Below are 25,295 nucleotides of genomic sequence, written 5' to 3' on the forward strand. Positions count from 1 at the left end.
GATTTAGAGTTGCATACATTGTGGCAACAGAGAAATCAGCTACAAACTAAATGTTGCAATTATTAAAGATACTAATTTTTTCACTGAAATGATAAAAGTTGAAGAAGGCAGCAGAAGATGAGGAGAATGCTCAGACTGACAGAATATTATACCTTACTTTATAAAACAGATATATTTATGAAAATGACTTGTAAAGTAGTACAATCTCTTCCTAAACCCCAATGAAATTTTTAATGGAATGAGAAAAAAGTTAGAATTCAAAATGAATTTAAATAGCCAAAGTAATTCTGAGGAGTAGTATCAATGCTGACTTATAGTTATGCTACGGACCACAGTAACTCAAACTGAATGGCACTATTACAATAAAAGAAGAGAAAGGATTCCAGAAATGGCCCCAACCTGAAATAGACTCCTTACTTATAATACAGTTTCCAAAAGTAAGGCTTAGTGAAAAGCCAACATCTTCAAACATGTGAAGAAAAAATAATATGTTAACATGAATGCTTAAGTCACAAACGAAACCAAAAACTTTATCTAGATAACAGTACTCTATGGACAACCCTAAATTCTGAATTTGAAGGTTGCCTTAGCATTAATACTAAAGGTCTTACATTTATGCAGTAGCTTTACCTTTATAGTTCATTTGGAATTGGTTAACTATCATCAATATATTGTCAAAATCAGACAAATCGTCATCCTCAGAGACTGGTTCAGATAACTGGTGATCATCCATAGCATCCAGGTGTTCTACAGCCTACAAAATAAACAATATTACTATTAGGAACATCCTCAAATTCTTATACTGTATGGAAAATGTATCAATATATTAGCTATACATCATTGTGATTAGAATCTCTTATAGATATGAAGGGAACTGATTTTTCAAAAAAGATTATCACTACTTCAATATAAATTTCAGATAACAAAATATTTAGATCTTTTTTAGTTTAGTCTTTATGATGTACTTCACACACATTTTATAATGTATCAACTTTGTTATAAATTATTTGAGCAAAATACTGTTTTAAATTTACTTTTACAGTACCTTATTCTTCTCATCACATCTTTTCTTATTTAGCCTACAAAGAAGGCAGAAATGTCTGTTCAATATTTAAATATGAAAAGCACAGATAATATTGAGAGCTATTGTTTGTAGAAAACCCATACATTTGAAATTTATCCTACTCAGAAGTTCATAAATTATTTCAAATATGATAGGCTTCTACAAGGGAGGTCCTGTTAAAACAGAAAGTAACATTAAGGAAAAACAAACACTAAAATCATTTAAATAATTAAATTCTGAGCAAAATTTCTGACAGTGAATGCAACAAAAATATGATATTGCTACTATTATTTCATGGAAAGTAATATGTTGACTTTTGTTATTATCATTTTCCATAAAAGTAAATCTTTATGGATGTTAGCCCCAGTTGAAGAATATTACATAAAACCCCAAAGAAGGTCAATTCTCTTGTAGTGGAGATAGCAGTTAGCTTGTTCAGAGTGTCCACTGCTGTCTAAATGTAGTTTAATTCTCTTAACAATTATGTGTGGCAAACAACAGTATTTTATAAATGAAAGGACTGGGAGAAAAAAGACTAAGGTCCTTCACTAAGTGCAGAGAGATGAAGAACTACAGCTAATAAATGGTTGCTGCAAGGTAGGATCAGTTTTTCCCAGCACAGTCTCGCTGACAGGCTATCCAATCCCAAGTGGTCACCAGTAAACACATGTACTGTGAGCAAACTAAATAATAATTATGAAGATGTTATGAACTTGAGAAAGAGTTGAGAAACATTGGAGGAGTTGGAGCAGGGAGAGGGAGGGGTGTAAATATAGTACTAGTGGATGGAAATCTCAAAAAAAGTAAAAAAAAATTTACATTAACGCTCACAAAGACATAGACAATAGATAATCCCAGTTCACCAGAACCCAAGGGTAAAGCAGGACAAATATATTCACAATACCACTGCCAACAACAAATCTAAAACAAACAAGCATTAACAATCAATGGTCTTTACTTTCCCTCAACATTAATGGTCTTAACTCGCCTATAAAAAGACACAGGCTAACAGAATGGATATGGAGACAGAATCCATCCTTCTGCTGCATACAAGAAACACATCTAAGCTTCAAAGACAGATATTACCTAAGGATAAAGGGCTGGGAAAAGATCTTCCAATCAAATGGTGTGGCTATCCTAATATCTAACAACTTAGACTGCAAACCAAAATCAATCAAAAGAGATGAAGATGGTCATTTCATATTCATCACAGGAGAAATCCATCAGCACAAAGTCTCAATTCTGAACATCTATGCCCCAAGTACAAAGGCACCCACATTCGTAGAAGAATCGCTACTAAAACTCAAAGCTCACATAAATCCTCAAATACTCACAGTGGGAGACTTCAACACCCCATTCTTACTGCTAGACAGACTACCAGTCAGAAACTTAAAAAAGAAAAAAAAATAACTAAGAGAAGCTATGTCTCAATTAGGTTTAACAGACATCTATAAAAGATTCCATCCAAACACAAAAGAATATACCTTCTTCTCTGCTCCACACGGAACCTTCTTTAAAATTGACCATTACTAGGCAACATAACAAACCTCAGCAGATACAAAAAAATTGGAAAAGTCCCATGTATCTTATCAGACCACCATGCTTTAAAGTTGGAATTCAACAACACAAATTGCAGAAACCCTACAAACTCATGGAAGCAGAACAATGCACAAAAGACCCAGGATAGCCAAAACATCCCTATAAAATAAAGGAACTTCAAGTGGCATCACCGTCCCTGACTTTACTACAGAACTATAGTCCTGAAAACAGCCTGGTATTGGTACAAAAGTAGACAGGTACACCAATGGAATGGAATCGAAAATCCTGACATTAACCCACACACCTATGAACACCTGATTTTCGATGAAACAGCTAAAAAGTATACACCAGGAGGAGGAAAGCATCTCCCACAAATGGAACTCCTCAAACTTAGAAGCTTCTGTATGGCAATGAACACAGTTGACAAGACCAAACGACAGCCCACATACTGGGGAAAAGATCTTCACCAATCCTACATCTGACAAAGGGCTTATCTCAAAAATATACAAAGAACTCAAGAAACTAGTCAACAAAACACCAAATAACCATATTAAAAAATGGGATACAGAACTGAGTAGAGAACTCTCAATAGAGGAAATCAAAAAGGCTAAAAGACACTTAAGAAAATGCTCAACATCCTTAGCTATCAGGGAAATGCAAATGAAAGCATAACTATGACTACCTCATTCCTTGTCAACTTGACACCCAAACATGTGACTGTTAAATTAGAATCTTAGTTATGTACCCACAAAAGACATGATTGTGGAAGTGAAGCTGTGGGTATAAAAGATACTGTGAAAGAGACATGCACATCTGTTACAAATTTATACTTCAACAATTACTTGTTGAGCCAGTTAGTAGTGGCACACGCCTTTAATCCCAGCACTCAGTAGGCAGAGGCAGGTGAATCTCTATGAGTTTGAGGGCAGCCTGGTCTTCAGAGTGAATTCCAGAACAGACTACAAAGTAACACAGGCAAACCCTTTCTCAAAAAAACAAAAGTATTTGTCCACTTCAGTTAACAACACTGTCACAGAAAACCATCTTCTCCAACTCTTAAGCCCTGCCATTATCTTTTTAATAAAATAGGCATCAGTATAGTGGGGAACAATGTTATCCCATTATATTTTTTGATGTCAGTGCCAGACTGAACTTCCCTAGTAAAAACATGGAATCTGTTAAACATGAACACTAGGCCAAATGAAAATTAGTTTCTTAGGACAATAGCAATGATGCTCTAATAAATATTACCATACTTACACAACATGCTTTTTTGTTGTTACTGGAAACTGGTGGTTACCAGCCTTCCCACAATGCCTTTGTAGGATGAATTCATGTCTAGTACCATTACCAGAAAGGGCAGCAGCTGTTGAATCATTGTCTTCATCATCATTGGGGGAAGCAGCGTCAGCTGCATCAGTAGCAGCTGCATCAGCATCAGCTGCATCAGTAGCAGCTGCATCAGCATCAGCTGCATCAGCATCAGCTGCAGCAGTAGCAGCTGCATCAGCATCAGCTGCATCAGCATCAGCTGCAGCAGTAGCAGCTGCATCTGCATCAGCCACATCAGTAGCAGCTGCAACATCAGTAGCAGCTGAAGCATCAGTAGCAGCTGCAGCAGTATCAGCAGCAGCCACATCAGCAGCTGCTGCATAAGCATCAGCAGCATCAGTAGTAGCTGCATCATCATCATCATCATCATCATCATCATCATCATCATCATTGGTGGTGGCAGCAGTGGCACTAGGAGTGTTGCCATACGATGGATTTTCCACTATGTCCATCCTGTTGCTGAGTCCTGTCTTCTTTTGTTTAAGCTGCAACAGAAGTTTGCTACTAAGAATTCTAACACCTTTTAATAAAAATAACTTTGCTTTTCTCAACTTCTGTCACTTAACCCAGTTCCATTTTGATCATTTTAATTAATAAGACCTGTTTTGTATGTAGTTTAGTAGTGTCATTAAAGAATTTTTCACCTCATAGTTTTCTTTTGAATCACTGTTTTCTGTGTAAAATGTTCACTGTCTGTAAGACACAGCTGTGTAAAAAGCAACGTGAAAAGACATGTGTGTATCTGTGACAGTTGTGTGGCTTAGTCTATTTGTGAAACTCTAACAACAGGAGCATGACCTGCCCTAATGCTTCGGCTGGCTCTTGGGGACCTAGTCCTCATACTGGGTCGCCTTGCTCAGTTTTAATACAAGGGGAGGAACTTAGTCATACCACAACTTGATATGCCTTGCTTTGTTGCTACCCATAGGAGATCTGTCACTTTCTGAATAGAAACAGTGGAGGAGTGGATGGGGGAGTGGGTGGAGAGAAGGGAATGAGAGAAGGAAAGGGAAACTGGTCAGGATGTATAAAAGTAGACACCTTTTTGGTTTTCCTGGCAAGATTTCATCTCACGTTAATAAGAGTCCATTTGGAGAATTCAACATTGTGTAGCTCCAGTAACAAATGATTGTTTTAACCTAAATTAATACCCCATTTAATATGCTCATTGAAAAATAAATACAAAGGCTGAAGATGGTCAAGGAATCAAGTGTATGTGAGTTTTCATTCTCCTTTAGCTGACGTGTGATTGGTTGTATAATTATTTCATTTTAATTGTCCTTCTTTGATGAACAGTTCCTCAAGCTTTTATACTTGAGGGATGGCTAGAGGTACAGTATCACCTCTGTCACAAACCTTAGTTAGTTCTGACTTCTGAGAAATTTTCTTTTGGAAGATGGAATATAAACATTAGTTTGATTGAATATTAAGTACACTGTTAGGCTAAGTCTTAAAAAAACAAAATTCACAATTCACTTAAAATATAATAAATTTAGCCATAAGTAATCATGGTCATGTTAAAAGACAAACTAGGAAACTAAATGAAATTCATCTCTTAAGCTTCATACTATATTTTTTATCTGCTCCCCAAATGCTGACAAACACTCTGAAATAAAGAGAAATTTACCTTAGCCTAAGTCAGAATTAAAATATGAACAACAATCTTAACTCTTCACAGTTTTGGAATGAACTTAATTAATTGTGTGAAATTTACCAAAATCAAGTTAAATGGTTGAAACACTATAAAGGCTTCTCCTATAAAATATTTACTATACAATATCTTTAAGTTGTGAGCATTTACAGTTACTTTAACCCATTTATCCTAAGTCCTATAACTGGAGAATAGGTACATTTTAAACTAGTTAGGGACCAAAGTCAATTCAGCCTCAAAAGAAATAAAATTCCTACACTGTAATTTAAATTGTATGCTATGACAGTTTTTTTTGTACCAATATGAGCTGATCTGTATGAGTTCAACCTAATATATTGTATTTATTCCATTTATCAGATTACAACAGTTGGATAAAAATTGCCAAATTTGTACATTGAAATGAAATACATTAAGATGCCATTCTTTACATTGAAATATCAACTGTCCCTTTCTGGAAGATGTCATTTTCTTATCCTAGACAGCTGAACTGATCTTATGACTCAGTACTCTCTTATAGTATAAATGCTGAAGTCAGTCACTGACAAGAAGGAAAAACTGCATTTTTGACATTGCAGATACTAAATGTTAATAAGAATCAGCACAATTTGACCTGATAGGAATGATTCCCAAACCATAAACACAACTCTGGTGCCATCTGTTACACTATTCACAGTGTCAATTAGTAAATAATAAGATCCAAATATGATATTACTTTATCATGATAGGAGGCCTATACATAGAATGCAAAAATTTAAAAATTTCCCTCACTTCAAAGGAAGAATTTTTATTATTGTAATTTTATATATATTTCAGCATTTTTCAAATTAAATATTAAACATTATCTATAAATTCTGCAGTGAAGTATAAAATGTTATTTCATTTGATCAGTGCTACATTATTAAACAAAGCACATTAAATGAGAATTTTAAATTGAAAAATCACACACCAATGGCTGACTGTTATTGATGCTGTCATCCTGGTACTGTTCTTCTCTGGATGTAAAATACAGGCTTGGTTCTGCTGAAAACCCAAACATAGTATAAAGAGAAATTCAATCATATGACAGTTTTTATAACATAGAGTTTCAAGATGACTCAGTAGGTAAAAAAAAAAAAAAAAGATACTTGCTGACAATACTAATAACCTAAGTTTGATGCCCAGGGTCAACATAGTGGAAAGAGAGAACAGACTCCTTCAAATTGCAATAATGTGCCCCTGTAACCCACAAAACACAAACACATAATAAATGAATGAACAAATAAACACATGTAAAAAAATTAAAAATCCAAGTTTTATTTTTAAAAGAAATTGATTAGGCCCAGTCTTTACTATCCTTTCTTGGATACACACTTTCAATAGATAGTGGAAATACTAAACATATCAGCACTCCACTTGGGCAGACACTATGAACAAGCCCTCAGAGATAGCTTTTTGTTTTTTAAGACAGGGTTGCTCTTTGCAGCCTTAGCTATCCTCAGCTGACCTGGAATTCACTCTGTAGACCAGGCTGGTCTCAGTCTCATAGAGATCCACCTGCCTTTGCCTGCTAGGATTAAAGGCGTACATCACCAATGACTGAATGGAGACAACATTTTAAATGCCACAGAAATATTTTGGACACCACAGAAACATCATTTCCTATCTCAGCACTTATATGTAAACAATCTTTTTTCTAGATATCAAAAATGATGTTTTTCCTCCTTTATCTATGACTATGATGTCCCTTCCATCTGAAAATACTTGGTCTAATTTCTAACAAGCTTTCCTTCCTTTAAGCCTCACCCATGATGGAAAGTTGTCACTGATTGTGACCATTTTATTATGTTATAACAAACATCTCTTTTGAGTTCTTTATAACTTTATCATTTTTTTTTAAATTGTTACTATGGTGCTTGCTATTTGAAATAGTCTTGCATGCCTACTTCTTCCATTCCTGAACTGGGAGGGGGCAAATTTTAGTATTATTTTCACACACACAGCATCATGAATTTCTGCTTCATTTGCCTAGTATCTCCTCACACTTCACACATTTCTTACTAATTTTCTTGTTTGCACTGCTCTTCATTATAGTTCAACAGTTCTCAGAAGCTTGAATATTTTGAAATTGATTTAAGATGGCATTCCCATTTGCAGCCTATGCTAAATCTGATATCACACGTATTAGTATTTGAGTTCTATTTGAACTCCCTATTTTGTGAAATAAATGGTTTTCATTGGCTTGTGGCATATACCAGTGCTCTTTGTCTGGGTTATTGTTGGGCCTAAAAAGGCCCAGATGCAAGGCCTTCCTGAGCCTGGCTAGAATTTGGTGACCTGTCTTTGGCCTATCACTTTCATATAAGAGTGACTCAGCAAAACTGCCTCTGCCTAGCTACCGTTGACATGGTGAATCATAATTGGCCCTTACACCTCACCCCAACCTGAGGTCCCCACCCGCTTTCTCAACTTTATATAAGCTCATGCTTGATGCAAAAAGGAGCTCCTGCTTCAACAGGCTCCAAGCTCAGTGTATGTTTCTCCCCAATAACTTGGAGCAGGGAGGTCTGAGTCATTGACACTCACAATCCTGGGCTCAGCCCTGGGAGGAGAAAGGCTGGACTGGCCCTTCCCCAGCCCTACCTGCCAGAAGACCCCACAGATAATTACTCCACTAAATTGCTTTCAGCTAAATAGACTTCTGACCTTTCATTTGTCCATTTGCTACCTTTTCTCCTCTCCAATCTTCAGCCCTGGGGAAATAGACACCATCCTTCTTCTGTGCAAGAGGCTCAGAGAAGATCTGTTGAAATCAGAGGCAAGAAAGATTTTAACAAAGATCTCTCATGTGTTACTTGGAAAGATAGCTTTGATGGGAGATGTCATTCTGTAAATATGTTTCTCTTATTGGTTAATGAATAAAGCACTGTTGGCTAATAGGAAAGCAAGATAGGTGGGACTAGGAGACAAGAAAGAGAGAGGAAGTAGTAGGGAGGAGTCAGCATGTAAAGACCGAGGAGAGCATAATGCCAGCCCCTCTCCGGTAAGATGAGACCACGTGGAAATACTTAAAGTAATAGAAATGGGTTAATACTTAAAACAGAGCTAGCCGATAAGAAACTAGTAACTGGCCAATAGTGTTGTATCAAATACAGAGTCTCTGTGTGTTATTTGGGGCTGGTGCCTCAGTGGGTCCAGACCAGCGGGAAAACTTACTCCTTACACAGCTTAGTTTCTTATTTCAAAGTGGTAACACTGGAAAATAATGGCTGGCTATATTGAAACTCCAAATATTGAGTAGAGAGCCTCTAAAGGTTATCTATAAAGGATGTAGTACTGACATTTACTTTCATGAAGTTGTAGAGTACTACATAAACCTAGCATGTAAGGCTGGAGGAAACATACTCATTGACAGCATATATCAACAACAGACAGTTTTGAATATAAAATTATATGTTGTTTTCCTCAATAAATTATAATACATATGATAAAATCTTTAAATTTTAAAAATTGTTTGAAAGTTTCATATATTAATGAACAAATATATATTGTTTTTACCCCTCATTCTCCTCCCTGACTTCCTTTCACCTCCTTCCCTGTTCTACTGTAACCCTTATTCCTAACATACTTCCAGGCTTCTTTCCTTTCTTCTATTGTGTGACCCACTGAGTGCAATTAGAGTTACTTGCCTAAGTGTATGTAGGCAGCTTTTACTGAAGCAAGTGCTGAGCATATATATATATATATATATATATATATGTATGTATCCATCCCAAGCTACACTACTGAAGCAAATGACACCTTTTCTTTAACAAGTGTTACCTGCCAATAATGACAGGCCTGTCATGGAGGTAACCAACAACTTTCTGGTTGGATTTTGGCTCACTCCATGGAAAGGTACTAATATCTGCTCTATAAGCTTGGTCAAGAGCTTATAGCTAGAGAGATGATTCATCTTAGGGGGGAAACTACTATCACTGATTTGCTAAGTGGTCATATTTTTAAACTGTCTTCTAAATACTTATGCTTATACCCATACAGTGGTGTTGCACTGAGTTTTCACTGAAAAAAATCTTCTTACTTCACTGGACAATAGTTTATACAGAAACCAATGACAATCAAAGTTTATTGATGGTGTGATGGTTCCTAAATGGTCTACCTTTCATGGTCAGGGAACATTACAGAACATTATAGGACGAAGGAAATGCAGCAAAAGGAACACATTTTTTAAAGTATCTTATTAAATATGTTCTTAAATGTAATGTGTGATATAGTAATAATAATTTAGAGGAATTTCAATGAATGAAGCTGAAATAAGATATATATATAATATATATATCATAAAATAATATGTTAGATCAAGAATAAAGAAAATATTATATTAGTTTTTCTGGTGGATAAAAACAGGGAAAAATTCTTGAGGCTCCTAGGAAGATGCAGGGATAAATGCGAAGCCTGAGAAGATGCCTTGGTGGAGAAGACTTATTTCTGTGCAAACATAAACTCCTGATATTGAAATATCAGTAACTTGTTAAAAATCTTGTATTGTCATACATGCCTATAAACCTAGTACTATGTGCAGCAGAAACATGAGGACTCTTGGGGTTTGCTGATTCCCAGTGGATATCCACATTCAGGAGACATTTTGTCAAGGGGGTAGCTGATTTGACAGCCCAGGATCCTGAGGTCCTCCTCTGCCTCCTAATTGTTCCCTGTGTGCATGCAGTAGCACACACATATGGACATATACAACCACACACATTCATCTCTCTTATATATACTCCCATACCCAAAATAAATATTAGAATAAGATCAATGCTTTAATAAAATGAACAAATGTTAAAATATACACGTATTAGGTTATATTAAAACAACAGCATGAAAATATTAGATATAGTACTGATCTGTTAGGAAGATCTTCAGAAAAGAATACCAAACCTTAGCAAGAATAGAAGTGTATGTATGTTTATTTTTTGTCAAGTGTTGTAATGATATGTGCCTTAATTTGTCATTTTCTTATGTAGTTTTTGCAAGTGTAAAGATGACTGGGACAAGATTTTCTCACTCACTCTTGTTTCCAGGTCTCTCCAGAATGCAAAGAGCTGAATGAAATATTGTGACCCTCTGTTTCCCTCTGCTCAGTGTGTCATCTCCTAGATATTGGTGAGGGTGATATGTTCTCATCCACTAATACATAGCTTAAATCTTGTATATTCATCTACCCCGATCACAGAATTTTTTCCCACTTCAAAATAAGAGGTATAATCTTCATTGATGCTTTTTGTACCTGTGTCTTCTTCATAGTAAGCATGTAATGTGACTTACAAGTGTTTGCACTTGACTTATTCCTTTAGCTTGTCACCATGTCAAAGATCCTTACCTACAATACTCAGTGTGTAATTTCTATCAATAGAAGAAGATATTCAATATCAAAATATTTTATCACGTTCTGGAGCATTCCAAGCAGAGTTAGAATATGTGTCTATAGCAAGCATCTACTAATTATTTCTTAAAAATGAGAAATCTTATCCCAAATATATCAATATATGCTATCTATGCCAAGTCCATAGAATGTCCATGAAATGCAATGCACAATACTTTTGTATTTGCCAATTTACATCATTAAAATCAAGATAAGATAGAAAGCTAACTTTTATATGCTCACCCCAAAATGCCAGATGAGCAAATTTTCCTGTATGTTAATAAGCACACCATATGAGTCTACTTTCTCCATCAATGGACACATAAAAGTCATATAGAGATCATAAAGACAGAATTCAACTTTTGAGTTTGGAAGTACTGACTGTAGTCTGAAATAGAAATCTTTTTGACTGACTGAGAATGATCATCCTTTAATGCTAACACAATTGTAAGGGCATCACCTAAGTCTTCTTTATAATTTGAAATGTGATGATATTTTTGTTGGCAATTGTCTATAGAAGAAGAATGAGGGCTTGATTCAGCACCCACAAAAATAAGCCAAGCATGGCAGCATGTTTCCACTTTCAAGTCCTGGGAACATTCTAGGCAATTTATGAGATCATGTTCAATTGGAGACCTTGCCTCAATAAATGCAGTGTAGAGCAATAGAATATGGACTCAGACATTGACCTCCAACCTTTATAGACATGTGTATGTGTGCTTAGCACACATCTCTATTCTCTCATTTCACTTCCTCCCCACCCCCCGTACCATGCCACCACAAGGTAAAACACTAAAATTTAAAATATTTACTTATAACTTAATTATTGATCATGTTATTGAATTCATACAATCAGGCGCTCAGGTAATTTTCAGGAAGAAATTTGGCTAAAAAATGGAAAGATGATGTTTTGCTCCAAACTCAGACTCTAAGACTATTTAAGAATAGTAATGGGTCAAAATATCTTAATACTAAATTTTAAATAAGGTCAATTGTCCTACAAGATAACCTGATACATAATTTTATTTGCATATGCTATCTTATTAAAACTGCATTAAAACCTTCAGCTTAAATTATTACCTACCGATGACTGAACACTTTCACGGCTATCACACTTTCCTGCATTTTCTGTTGAAGTCTCTTCTTCAGATGGACCTGTTGACAAATGCACATACTATAACAAAATGGCAGATAAATGTATTTTATTGAAATAAAAATAATTAAAACTGGCTATAAGCACCAAATTTTTATCTTTATAAATTGTAAGTTGAATTATACTTAATGTTTAGTTGAATATTTAAATTTTTTACAGGATGTTTTTATTTGCCATTGGTTTTCAAAAGTATTTGACTGAAATGACACTCCACTAGAGCTGAAGTAGTTAAAATAATACAAGTTATAAGGAGATAATGCAGGATAACTTTATGAATAGGTAGAGAAACAATAAAATTTGGTTATGGTATGATAATATTTATTTATATTTCTTTTCAAAATCTTAAAAAAATTTATTTTATATGTGAACTGTAAGATTTTATTTTTATTTATGTCTGCATGTGTGGATCTGTCTAAGAGTAAACCATGTATGTATGGGTGCCTACTGAGGCAAGACATGGATGCACTGAGTCTTACTATGTATTACTGCAGGTAAACATCATTGTCCACTGACATGTATTGGTTCTCATGATTTGCTTGATATTGCTTCAGTGGGTATTTATAAAATGTAGATCTTACCATTCATTACTGTGGTTGTCTTATTTTGTCTTCTTTGTTCTGTAGTAACAGCTAAATTAATCACATCCTGGTGCTGTGGAAGATGCTCAGAGACAATCTGTTAAAATTAACACAAAGTAAGAAATATCCTTATAAGTTCTAAGAATAGTTGAGTTCTTCATTTCTACAGAAGCTAGCCTTTTGTTCTTTTTTGTTTGTTTTTTGAGACAGGCATTCTCTGTGTAGCTGTGTAGACCAGGATGGCCTCAAACTCGCAAAGATCCGCCTGCCTCTGCCTCCCGAGTGCTGTGATTAAAGGTGTGCACCACCACTGCCCAGTCACTAGCCTATTTCTTAATGGAAGCACTAGTTCCCACGCCTTGTGTTTAACTTCATATGATCACTTATTGAACACACAAACAAATATATAAAGCCACAAGGAACATTTTAATAGAATAGTGATTGCCAACACATGCCAACTAATAAAGAAGCATTGAAGATTATTTATGCTGATAATTTAAAAATTAAAGTATCACATACAAAAAACACTAACAAATAGTCACAATTTAGTATTTACATGAGAGTAGTTTAGCTCCACATGATTCTTAGGATATTCCAAGAATCCTCATATATTTAAATAGATAGCATCTTCATTCTGTTGCCAAATATGTTTCTGAAAGTTACCTATAGCTCAGTATGTATAAACTTCATAGTGCCATAAAGAATTCAAATCAAGGGAAAAGATTTTCACCAAACCTATATCCGACAAAGGGCTGATCTCCAAAATACACAAAGAACTTAAGAAACTAGTCAACAAAACACCAAATAACCCTATTAAAAAATGGGGTACAGAACTGAAGAAAGAATTCTCAATGGAGGAAATCAAAAAGGCTGAAAGACACTTAAGAAAATGCTCCACATCCTTAGCTATCAGGGAAATGCAAATCAAAACAACTTTGAGATACCATCTTATCCCTGCCAGAATGGCTAAAATTAGAAACACCAGTGATGACTTATGTTGGAGAGGATGTGGAGAAAGTGGAACACTCCTCCACTGCTGGTGGGAGTGCAAACTCATACAGCCATTTTGGAGATCAGTATGGCGGTTCCTCAGGAAAATGGGAATTAGTTTACCACAGGACCCGGCAATCCCCCTCTTAGGCATATACCCAAAGGATTCACATCCATGCAACAAAGACATCTGTTCAACTATGTTCCCTACTTCACAGGACCTGTCAGATCTACATGACCCCAACTGGATGGCATTGCCCTACACATGGAATTGGGGTGGGGGGATGGGAGGAGAGGGTGTTTAGAGTGCATGTGAGAGGGCAGAGAGGGTAAAAGGGAGGGAAGGAGGGAGGGAGGGTTGGGGGGGAGGGAGGGAGACAGAGGGAACTGGGATCGATATGTAAAACAATAAGTTAAATTAAAAAAATGCTTTGACTCCAAAATTTAAGTTGAAGGACAAGTTACTGGGGAAAAGGATTTCTATTTTTATTTCCACAGAAAATGAAAAGATGTGGATTCCTTCCAGACTGATGAGGTTTGATCACGCCAGACCGCCTGAAACAGAGTACAAGCTAATCCTACATTCAAAACAACTGGACAAAACAGCCCTACAGACTACAGCCAGGATATCTGAATCTTCTTCGAATCCCCCCAAGACAGCGCCCCTTACCAGCAGGAAGTAGCTTGGAAAGAACGACGCCCAAATTCCCAAATATTGTGTATAAATGTTTGTTTTCATTTAATTGGACTTTGTTATATAAAATTAAATAAAATAAAAAAATAAATATAAAAAACAGAATTCAAATCAAAATAGACTTTCCTGAGTATGCCTCACAAAGCAAAATAAAGAAGAACAAGAACATTGAAGTAAAATATTTAACATACCAACGACTGAACTTTTTCATGTCTGGCTTGTTTTCTCTGTTCCTCTCTCGATGTCACTCCTTCCCTTGGCTCTGCTGATAAATGGATGCATTTAAGTAAAATGAACTTAAATACAGGTGATGAGTTGACCATGTTCCAGTGGAAAGTCACATATCAAGAGTGACTAGACAGTATAAATTGGTCTTGATGGGGTTAAAAAACACACAAAACTGCATGGGTGGGGGACGGGGTGGATCTTGGAAGAGTAGGGCAAAGAGGATGGATATCATCAAAACTCTTTGCTTCTCAGAGAGAATATATTAGTTCCCTAAGAGACTAATGTGTTAAAAATTGCCAGTGGTTATACTTACATAGAGACAGTGTGTGGTGGAAGGAGGAATAGTAACAGGATATGCATAATAATCAGTGAATGGGTTCATTTATGACAAAGGGTAAAAAACAAGATTCTGGCTTCTAGAAATATTCAGGGCTGAAAACTGTCAATTTCCCATTAGCACAAATTGAATCATTACTAAATGTATAACATGTGGGACCCAAGAAGGCTAGTTTCCAACCATTACTCACAAAGCTGTATGAAATGAGTTGAGAAATAAAATAAGTAATGTGTTCAACTTCACCAAATTGTGAAGTTTAGTTCCTTATGGCACATCATTACATATGATTGTAATAGGATTAGAAAATTTATCTCAAATCTCCCCTTCTTTGGTGTCAGGAGATCTAGATGAAGGATCAAGGAGGGCCGGAGATAAAAAGCACATTGTTAAAGCATGGGCATTGTGTGTGCATGCAATGTTGAAATAAATAGGCAAGATGATTGGACTTCATCTGGGCATATTATATTGATTGCTTACATCTTCCCATGCATTCACAGGCAAATTAAAAAAAAATCTTTTGCTTTTCATTTCATTTCAGGTTTTCTTCCCCCTTATAGTAGTTTGAATGTAATTGGCCCCCATAAGCTCATAAGGAGTGGTACTATTAGAAGGTGTGGCTTTGTTGCAATAGGTATGATCTTGTTGGAGGAAGTGTGTCACTGTGGGGGTAGGCTTTGAAGTCTCATAGATGCCCGAGTCATGCCCAGATCACTTCCTGTTGCCTACAGGTCAAGATGTAGGACTTTTAGCTTCCTCTCTAGCACTGTGTTTGCCTGCACGCTGCTATGTTGCACAATGGCGATAATGGACTAAACCTCTGAAAATGTAAGCCACTCCATTAAATGATTTCCTTTTCAAGAGTGGCTATGGTCATAGTGTCTCTTTATGGCAATAGAAACTCTAAGACACCCCTAGAAACAATCCTGAATCTAAATCAATAGTTATTGCTTCGATTCTGCTGTGCTTCAAGTTATAAAATGATCTTTTATATAGATATCTGATAACTGCCCTTCATAGTATATGGCTGGTTGAATAGAAACTTCTTAACCACTCAAGGAAAAATCCAGAAACCAGGAGCTGGTAAATCATAATGAGTATTCTATCTTGATTCTCTTTATATAGTAATCAGATTTGAGTTTCTATGGTCAATATGTGATCTCATAAATAATGCTATCACAATTTAACTTTCCTTGACCTAGTCTTTCTCCTTAAATCTCATGTTCTCTATTTTATTTATTTGTTTCCCCCTTTCAAATCTAGTCCTCTTCATCATATTTGTAACATTAAGTGGCAGGAAAAATAATAAATTTCTAAGTAGTATTTTTTTAATATGCCCATGGTGTACTTGACTACTTGCCCTGTGGCTTTCCTTGTTCAGTTTCCTTAGTTTGACCTATATGCTACTCTACTTAGAAATAGACCCTGTTAGACACTAATTAATGTTCACATTGGTCAACAGGATGGGCTATTACAATCTTAATTTCTTCCCCAAAGCAAAGATGAGAAGACAATGGGAAACATGTGCATCTACTTTCCTGACAACACTACATCCTGGAAGATCAATTAACTTCTCTGAATTTTATAGTAGCCTATCTTTATTTTCTAAAGAGTTTTGTTATTTTAGTAGAATCAAATAAACACTTCTTCCTTGTTTTCTTTCTTTTTTTTTCCTTTTCTGGTACTGGGTAATTTTCTCATTCTTCATTTGCCTGTCTTCCCTATGCTCTGTGAGGCCTTACTACTCTTCCAACATCATGACTTTGCAATGTATTGAGAAGTTTGATGCTTCAGTGGTACATCCCACTCCACATTTGAAGAACATGGATTAGACATCATTCTTACAGCCACTTAATCTACTGTATGACAGATATAAACATACATCTTTATGCATTGGTATTGTTTTGATTCATGTAACTATTACTTCATAGGGCTACATACAAAATAAAGATTTTTTTTACCATGCATTTCTAGACTAGTATTATCTTCTCTTTGATCCACAGTTTCTGCTAAGTGAACCTGATCCTTTTTTGTTGAAGGAGATGCAGAGACGATCTGAAAATTTAATATTAAAAGTGAGTCAAATATCCTTCTCTATTCCAGGAAGATCAGAGTTTCACACTGCAAAGCATCAAGATGGCCAAAGAAGGGATGCACTTCATGAGAATTCACATTTTGATTAGAAAACTTTAGGCATGCTACCTAGTTGCATTCTTCACAGGGCCTTTGACAGTGTAAGTCAACATGAAGACCACCATAGATACGAGTAGTTGTCCAAAATATGCCAAAAAAGATACATTTAAGATTAGTTTTGCTAGCAAGAAATGAAAATATAAGAGGCAGGTGAATCTCTGTGAGTTTGAGGTTACCTGGTCTATAGAGCTAGTTCTAGTACAGGCCTTGAAAAAACAAAACAAAACAAAAAACAAAAAAAGAAAGAAAGAAAGAAAGAAAATATAAAATATATTCTGTATACACTGTACACACATAGCACACAAATGTATGACAAAATTCCTTTGTAGTTTGTCAAATTAAAAGCACCAACCATATATGCTAAACTCTCATCTACAGCCAAAGAACATACAATTTAATGAAGCATTAAGGGGGTCATTTCATTAAATGTAGAAAGACTCATGGGAGCCTAGTATCACTGTCACAAAAATTAGTAAAAATATGTTTCTCACTTTGTATGCTGATAAGAGACCAACAATTCCTTATTATTGTCATAGAAATGCTAATTAAAATATATAGTGTGGTATTAAATCACCAAATGTAAAATAATTCTTATTGATACAATTATGCTTTCAAAATTAAACAGTTGTGACCAACTATTTTATAAGAAAATTGCATGTGTAATTTTATTCCTTGTGGTTTCTAGTTAGAAAATAAAGCAGTATTAGATGAACATCTTCAATTAAAATTTTACATACCAAAGACAGAACTATTTCATCCTTTTCACTCCTGAAAGACTCCTCTGTTGATGGCACTTCTTTATTTGTAGCTGATGAGAAATAAAGATACTTAACCAATTTTAACTGCAATGCAATGAATCATATTGACAAAGTATCATCACATGGAGATAAATAGAAAAGTTTAGATATAGTTAAATTAAAATTTTAAGATTTATTTTCCCCCAAAACACTTTCAAGTATCTAAATCTCTACTTTAATCTTTAGCATTTCGTGAGATACCTGTGATCATGTAACACTTAAATATTATCCCTTGGGACAGATATGAGAATACACCAGGTTTAGATAATTGAAGCATTTTATGTATTCACCTAAAAATTAATAAACTCAATGCAGAATAAGAAACACTGAGACACAAATTTTTAAAATGCCACTAAAGTGTTCACATTCACACTGTACAATCTTGTAACTTCTGTCAATCTTGTCCATCATATGTGAATACAAACATATCTAAAAGTTATATATTTCTTTTCTGGCATCCTTATTTTCCTTGTGAAATCTCTATCAGCTATGGGAAGTTTCACCTTTGGATATGCTTTTCTAGGACTATAGGCAACTCTATTTGGAGTCCTTTATCAGTATCCCTTCTGAACATTAATATTTTAACTAATTATCTCTCAGTGTAGCTAATGGATTAGAGACAAAAGCTCTTAAGCCATCTTTGTATTAAAAAAAAGTCAAGTTTCACTAGGAATTGTTTATTAACAGTCCACTAACTGCTAGAGAACAGGCTTATATCCAGTCAATAAGAGGATTCAGGGATGGATTTACATCAAGTAAGTTTGTATTGAGACACAACAGTGAGGTTGGGTGCATAGGAGGGTACAAAATGGTAAAACAAGAAAGAGAGCAGACAGATATGGAGGGAAAGGTTATTTTTAAATGCAATTAGAGAGGAGAGTTGATACCAGTGATTACAAAAACAAACAAAAAAACACAAGACAGATGAACAATTAAAGTCTAAGAGGCCAAATTCAAGCTTCTAAAGCATTATAAATAACTTGTAAATACTTAAAGATTAATAGTTTAAAGTATCCTATGACCATACTGTAATAGATGTGATGTGGTAGAAGAGAAATATTAGTAGAATATATACATACATACATATGTCACAGGGTAAAATTTGTGACAATAATTGAAAGTAAGGTGGTACAGGCTTGAGTTTAGAGGTACTCAGCCATCAAATTGGCAGTGTAAAATGAATTGTTAAGTTTGTCAGTGTATAAACCTGGAACCTGGAAAGACTCCACACTGCTAATCATTTGAAAAAGCATGTGAAATTAGGGGCATTAACACAGTGTGCTAAACCTCACCAAATGTGCTCAGTTCCCTGTCACAGGTTCTGTCCTACATAACACACTTAGGTTCTTTGTTTAGGATGTCACCTTTCTCTAGTGGAAGGAGCTATTGGAGAATTACAAGGCAGTCTGAGGATTTAACAACTGTTCATTTAACACAGACATTGCATGTTCTTGTTCATAATGCTGAAACTAAAAATAAAGCTTGCAGAGAAGAGCAGAGAAAACAGATCTACACATCTTAGGAATCATTAGCATGTTCAATGGTATTCACCTCCCCAATGACTATTTGTAAACTTTGGGAAAGTCTCACTCTTTAATAACCAGACAGTGGAAATCCCTAAGAGGCACAGAGCTTCCCCAGTGTGAGCTCTAGGGTGCAGAGACACACATGTTGAATTCTCTAAGACAAATATGAAATGTTACGTACTTTTTCCTCAGTCTTTTAAATAATTTTGCCAAAAAGGACACATGAGTGATCGATGACAAAATCTTGCCTCAGATTTGAGTGCCAAAAGTGAGGAATAAGCACATGATAAATGTTTACCACTTCTTTCCTTAGTGATTGGTTGCCCGGCTGGCATGTTTTTCCAGTTGTTTTTTCTACTGCTTGCTTTAAATAGGAATATTCTATTTCAACAATTGGAAATAAGGTTATTAATAAAAAATGTAATGAATGTTATGGTCAATCTTTAGTTCATAGGTCGTGGAGTTAATCATAGAAACAACAATCTAAAAAATGTTACCTTCAACTGAGAAGGGGATTCCATTTGAAATATTAAAAAAAAGGAGGTATATGATCATTTACATATAAAGAAACAGCAGGATTTCACAAACATCTACTAGGAAATGGAATTCTAGTGGTTAACCTGGGAAATTATAAACTTCTTAGATTTGGGTCATCAGGCATGTGGGCTTGGCACCTTCAGTGTTCTCAGGCTAGGAAATCAAAATGACAGAAATCCTAGTAAGAAATTTCAGGACAAAATCTTCTTTTTCCTTCCCCCCCCCCAGAAACATGGTTTCCCTGTGTAATCATCCTGGCTGTCTGGGAACTCTCTGTGTAGACCAGGCTGGCCTTGTACTCACAGAGTTCTGCCTGCCTCTGCCTCCTGAGTGATGATTGAAGGTATGCCCCCACCACTGTCCAGCTCAGGGCAAAGTCTTAACTAAACTTTTAGGCATGGTTTTCAAACACAGATAATGAGTCTACAAAACAATATATGTTGAGCAAAGGCACCAGTACCACTTGGATGTGCTGAGTGGTGCGGAGAAATGTGCCCCTTGACAGAGAACAAAACCGGGAGTCTGCCAGTTTACTGCTTCTGTGAAAGCTGATGGAAACAGTCTGAAGACATACATTTATTTACTCAAATCCTCCAGGGAGTCCATCCTATTATACAGCAAAACATTTTCATGTTACTGTCCTTGCCCTGCACTTCAATATGCACAAGGATGTGATGGGAATGGACTCACAGGGGATATGCAATGCTCTGTTACCAAGGATGACTACTGAAGGGGAAAGCCACACATATAGTAAGAGCACTCTCTATGAAACATTCAGTTTTTCCAAATTCTCATGGGCAACTGTTATGTTTCCATTCATCACATTATTACAAAATAAATACTGTAATGCCTTTTCTCTGATATAACACATGGATTTCAAATGACGTTTTAATTCATGTTGGAACTTTCTGGAATAACATCCAAATTCAGATATATTAAAATAAACACTGTTTTTTTTTAAATAATGCTAACAGTTCCTGAAAACACAGCATTCTAATTATATAAATTTGATGCTGAGAATTATGTAGATGAATGGGGTGAAATTGGTTGTCACAATTCTAATACAGCCTCCTGCTTCCCAAAATCTATGGAACTGCAATGACCAACTGGTTTGAATACAAGAAAAATCACTCAACTTTTTTCAACATGAATTGAGATTATATGCTGACTATATACTGCTGTCTATGACTCACTTTAAATAATCACTAGGTCTGCAGTTTCCATTCTTTTCACTTGATATTATTTTATTAATATGTTGAATACAATAGTCCTCTGTATGATTATTATCTAAATATGTACAAGTGAAAATGTGGAACTCTTCAATAAGCAGAACATTTGTATCTTGATTCAAATAGGAAACCACTTTAAAAGAATTCAGCCCCCTAAAACATTCTTGGTCCTTATGTCCAGAAGCCAATATCTGTCCTTCATTTGGTTCTGAAATATCACAAATTGTCATCAAATTGATCTAGTGTGGGTAGTTCGATACTATTTCTCAGAAGTACTGTTGGTTAAGCAGAAACATATTTCATCCGAAAGACAAATATAGAATCCCAGAATTGCTGATCTGGATGCTGTCATTTTTCCCAAAGGGAGACTCATCAAAGTGAGACTACGTCATTACTCTGCTCCCTTCCAGCCATGCCCAAAGTCTCAGGTTCTTAGCATCTAAATGTCAGAAGAAATCATTCATTTGAATTGTACATTCTTACAAGAAGATGCCACAAGTCACCAACTCACCTTTGCTTTTCTTCACTGCAGTTTTTTTTTTTTTTTGGACCTATAAGACTTTATCCTCAGAAGTGTGGCCCTTTTGAGACATTAATTTCTATTCATGTATGATTTAACACCTACATTTATATTCACTTTACATAAATCAAACATAGGTCTGCATGATAAAATAGCAAAATGCTTAGTGTCTACCCAAAGTAAGAAAGAGGAAAGGAACAAACACTTATTTGTAAAGACATTTTTTAAAAATGTAGAGTCTCACTATTTGGCCTGGAACTCATTATATAGCTCAGGCTGATCATGAATTCACATTTCTGCCTTCTGTGTCCTAGGACTAAAGACATTCACCAGTATGGTTAAACACTAGATGTTTTTCCTTTCCTGACAGTTCACTGCATGACTTACTTAAGACTTTTATTATTTTTGCAGTCTGTAGTGTATTATACTCTACATTAGTTATGATTTTATTGATGTGAGAAAATCTCTGGCAGGGAACAATTTGATGAAGAAAGGGTTTCTTCTGAGTTAGTTTGAAGGTATACATTCTGTCATGCTTCAGATGGATTGAAGAAGGAACAAGGTGTTGACTGACTACATTGGATCCTCAGGGAAGAGGTGGAGCACAAACAGCAAGCATGGCTAGGATGTACAAACATCATGGTCTGCCACTGCTAGTGAGCATCCTACTAATGGGCAGACAGCTTTCCCAAACAGCCAATCCAGACTGACAGTTCACAGAAGCCTACAGAGCACACTTCATCCTCAAACCAGAACATTATCCCCTAGCCTTCCGAGGATGTCAAAAATACATTTGTTCTAACTCCTGAACTCCTCAGTGTCATTATCAGTTCCAACACTGCTTGAAAGTGCAAAGCCTTTTCTGAGATTCAATACAATCACTAAAGTGATCCACTGTACAATCAGAACCACAACTGGTATATTTGCAACACATAAGAGTAAATATGCCCTTTCTCAAGAGGGTGAGGCTAAAGCATCCCAAGGAATGCTTAAATCAAAGCAAAGATAAAATTCAGAACAACAAAAAAAAATTAAATCATGCTGCTTTGAGATGGGTTTGTAGGACTCAGAATAGACTCTTCTGGACACCTCAGGGCTTAGATAAGATCTGGAGCCTGCCATACACACTTACCTCTCTGTGCCTGGCTGAACTCCAGTTTTCCTCAGCAGATGTCTCATAGTTCTGGCCTCTCCAAGTTTCAATTGAAACGTAGGTTTCACCCTCCTAATTTCACACAATGTGTACTCCTGGTCGCCTAGTATGGATTCCTTGCTTTTCACAAATCAGTTTGTCAGTGGATTTATGGAACCATGGTGAAAAAACTTTGCTGCCCACTCAGCCCATATTACATATTTCATAACCGTGAAGTTAATATATAAACTAATTAACTCTGCCACCTAGTTCTCCTGCCAGCTCAGGTTAGAACTTGGTCCCTTAGCACCGGAGGACAAGCCTCTGTGTCCTGTCCCTGGGGAGACAAGGAATTAAAATCTGTAGCATCCCAAGTTAAAGCTCTCTTTCAAAAACAATTTGTATTTTCACAAATTGAAGCTTTGATAGGTTGGCCTTAAGATACCAGTCCTGTTGTCACTATAGATGGGAGGTTTCTTTAACAACTATAGGGCTGAGTATAGTATGTAGCTTGGCTGGAACATTAACCTTGTTGGAATGTTTTTCCTTAAAAAAATGCACATTTAAACATCTTCCTTTCCAATTTGCTGATCTTTTTTCACCATAGACTTTGATAAGACTGGTAATAATGATATCATAAGAAGAACATTAGCCTAATTTACAATCTCACCTGTCAAACACACTAGTGAATCCATTGCTGTTAAATTCAGAATCATTGGAGTTCCCAGAACAAGCGCAGAAATCAGTCTGAGCCTTTCCCAGAATATTACCCGAACAGCCAGTAGCTCAGGTCTCTATGGAATCATTTCTCATTCTTGAAATATCATGAGCTTGGGCTTTTCTTTAGGCCTTATGATTATCCATTATTCAATGTGAAGGCTTGGGTACAACTTTCAGGAGCATGGCTAGTCCAAAGTTTTAAGGTTTTCTAACATTCCTCTTGGAAATCAATTTCAAATGCCAAATAACTGCATGGAAAGATTGATGATAGCAAATGCCCCACTTCTCTGTGCTGATTTTGTGTATGAGTTAATTTTCTCATTGCTGTAATAAAAACTATCTGATAAAGAGTAACTTTATAAAGGAAGGAATATTTGTTCTGGCTTGCAGTTTAAGGGGGTATATTCCATCTTGACAAGGAAGCATGACTTCTTAGGTTGTATTCAAGACAGTGTCCCTGCCAAATGTTGATCAGATCACATACTTAGCCTTATGTAGGCTATTACATGCTCAAACCACAACACACTATTGCCTTGGTGTCCAATATCCCCTGTATCCATAACACTCTGACCATTTACTTCTGTGTGTTTGAAGCACCTCACTCTGTCTCCTACCCTGCAGATATTACAGAACTGAATGGATTATTTACCAATTCAGCCACTTCAGTGGCACATTCAATTTGTTAGGTACCTGAATTAGAATCATTCTTATTGGCATACTTTGCCTTTAAGTTACAATAGTTTTGTCTATTAGAATACACTGCTCCCCTGCTTTAATTAATACTCTTATCAAATGCTATGGTTAAATTTTAGCTCATACCTTCCTTTTCATCATTTGTCACATTTTCCTTTCTTTGCTGCTCACTTGTAGCTAAATGACCCACATTGTTCCTCTGAGGCAGAGATTCAGAAATATCCTGAAAAAAAATAAAAAAATAAATTGCATAAGATCTCCTATTACTTCTAAGAAATCAGAACTTCCCATCTTAAAAGTAATGAGGCCATGGGCAGCCTGTGGGACCTCTGACAGTGGAACCAGTATTTGTCCTTAGTACACAAAAGGACTTTGAGAGCCCATTCTCCTTGGAGGGAAACTCTCAGCCTAGATATGCAGGGGAGGACCTAGGCCCTCTCCCAAATGATGTAACAGACTTTGATGATGTCCCCCATGGAAGGTCTAACCCTCCTTGGGGAGTGGATGAGGGTGGGATGGGGGGATTCTTGGAGGCATGAGAGGATGGGAGGGAAAGGGAACTGGAATTTATATGTAAAATAAGCTTGTTTCTAATTTAAATTAAATTAAATTATATATATATATATATTATAATAATAAAGTTAAAAACAATAAACAGCAAGGGGACTTTCTAGTACCAAGTGTGAAGGCTCATTAGAGTCTGGTATTATTGCCACAAAAGCAAGCAAACAAAAATGGATGTATGGATATATCTAACTTCCTAGACTAATGCTTAATTGGCATTTCCATCTTAGAATAAAAACAACATTAAAAAGGAAAATATGGTATAATCTCATGAAATCTCCATGATAAACCTTTGAAGTAAATCTATTCTCTCATTTGTAAAGGAAAAAACTGGTGTCTGCTTCACAATATACAATCCTTTAAATGGAATGGAGATGTCAACATGTCTGTTTCATAGCATATGATCCTTTAAACCACAATATAA

At 35.8% G+C, this 25,295-nt stretch overlaps 1 protein-coding gene across 1 annotated transcript in view; it reads right to left on the reverse strand.

Annotated features, from left to right (window-relative positions):
* Positions 1-14,721, reverse strand: part of LOC127221881 (plectin-like) — a 121,638-nt gene extending 106,917 nt beyond the window's left edge. The window contains exons 1-6 of the mRNA XM_051183844.1: positions 14,590-14,721; positions 12,715-12,811; positions 12,068-12,138; positions 8,268-8,364; positions 3,886-4,280; positions 631-754 (exon numbers count right to left, since the gene is read on the reverse strand). Of these exons, the coding sequence (XP_051039801.1) occupies positions 631-754; positions 3,886-4,280; positions 8,268-8,364; positions 12,068-12,138; positions 12,715-12,811; positions 14,590-14,721 (916 nt within the window). The remainder of the gene's footprint in view (positions 1-630; positions 755-3,885; positions 4,281-8,267; positions 8,365-12,067; positions 12,139-12,714; positions 12,812-14,589) is intronic.
* Positions 14,722-25,295: the final 10,574 nt, after the last annotated feature.

Source organism: Phodopus roborovskii, unplaced genomic scaffold, assembly GCF_943737965.1.
Source record: "Phodopus roborovskii unplaced genomic scaffold, PHOROB, whole genome shotgun sequence".
NCBI classification, from domain to species: Eukaryota; Metazoa; Chordata; class Mammalia; order Rodentia; family Cricetidae; genus Phodopus; species Phodopus roborovskii.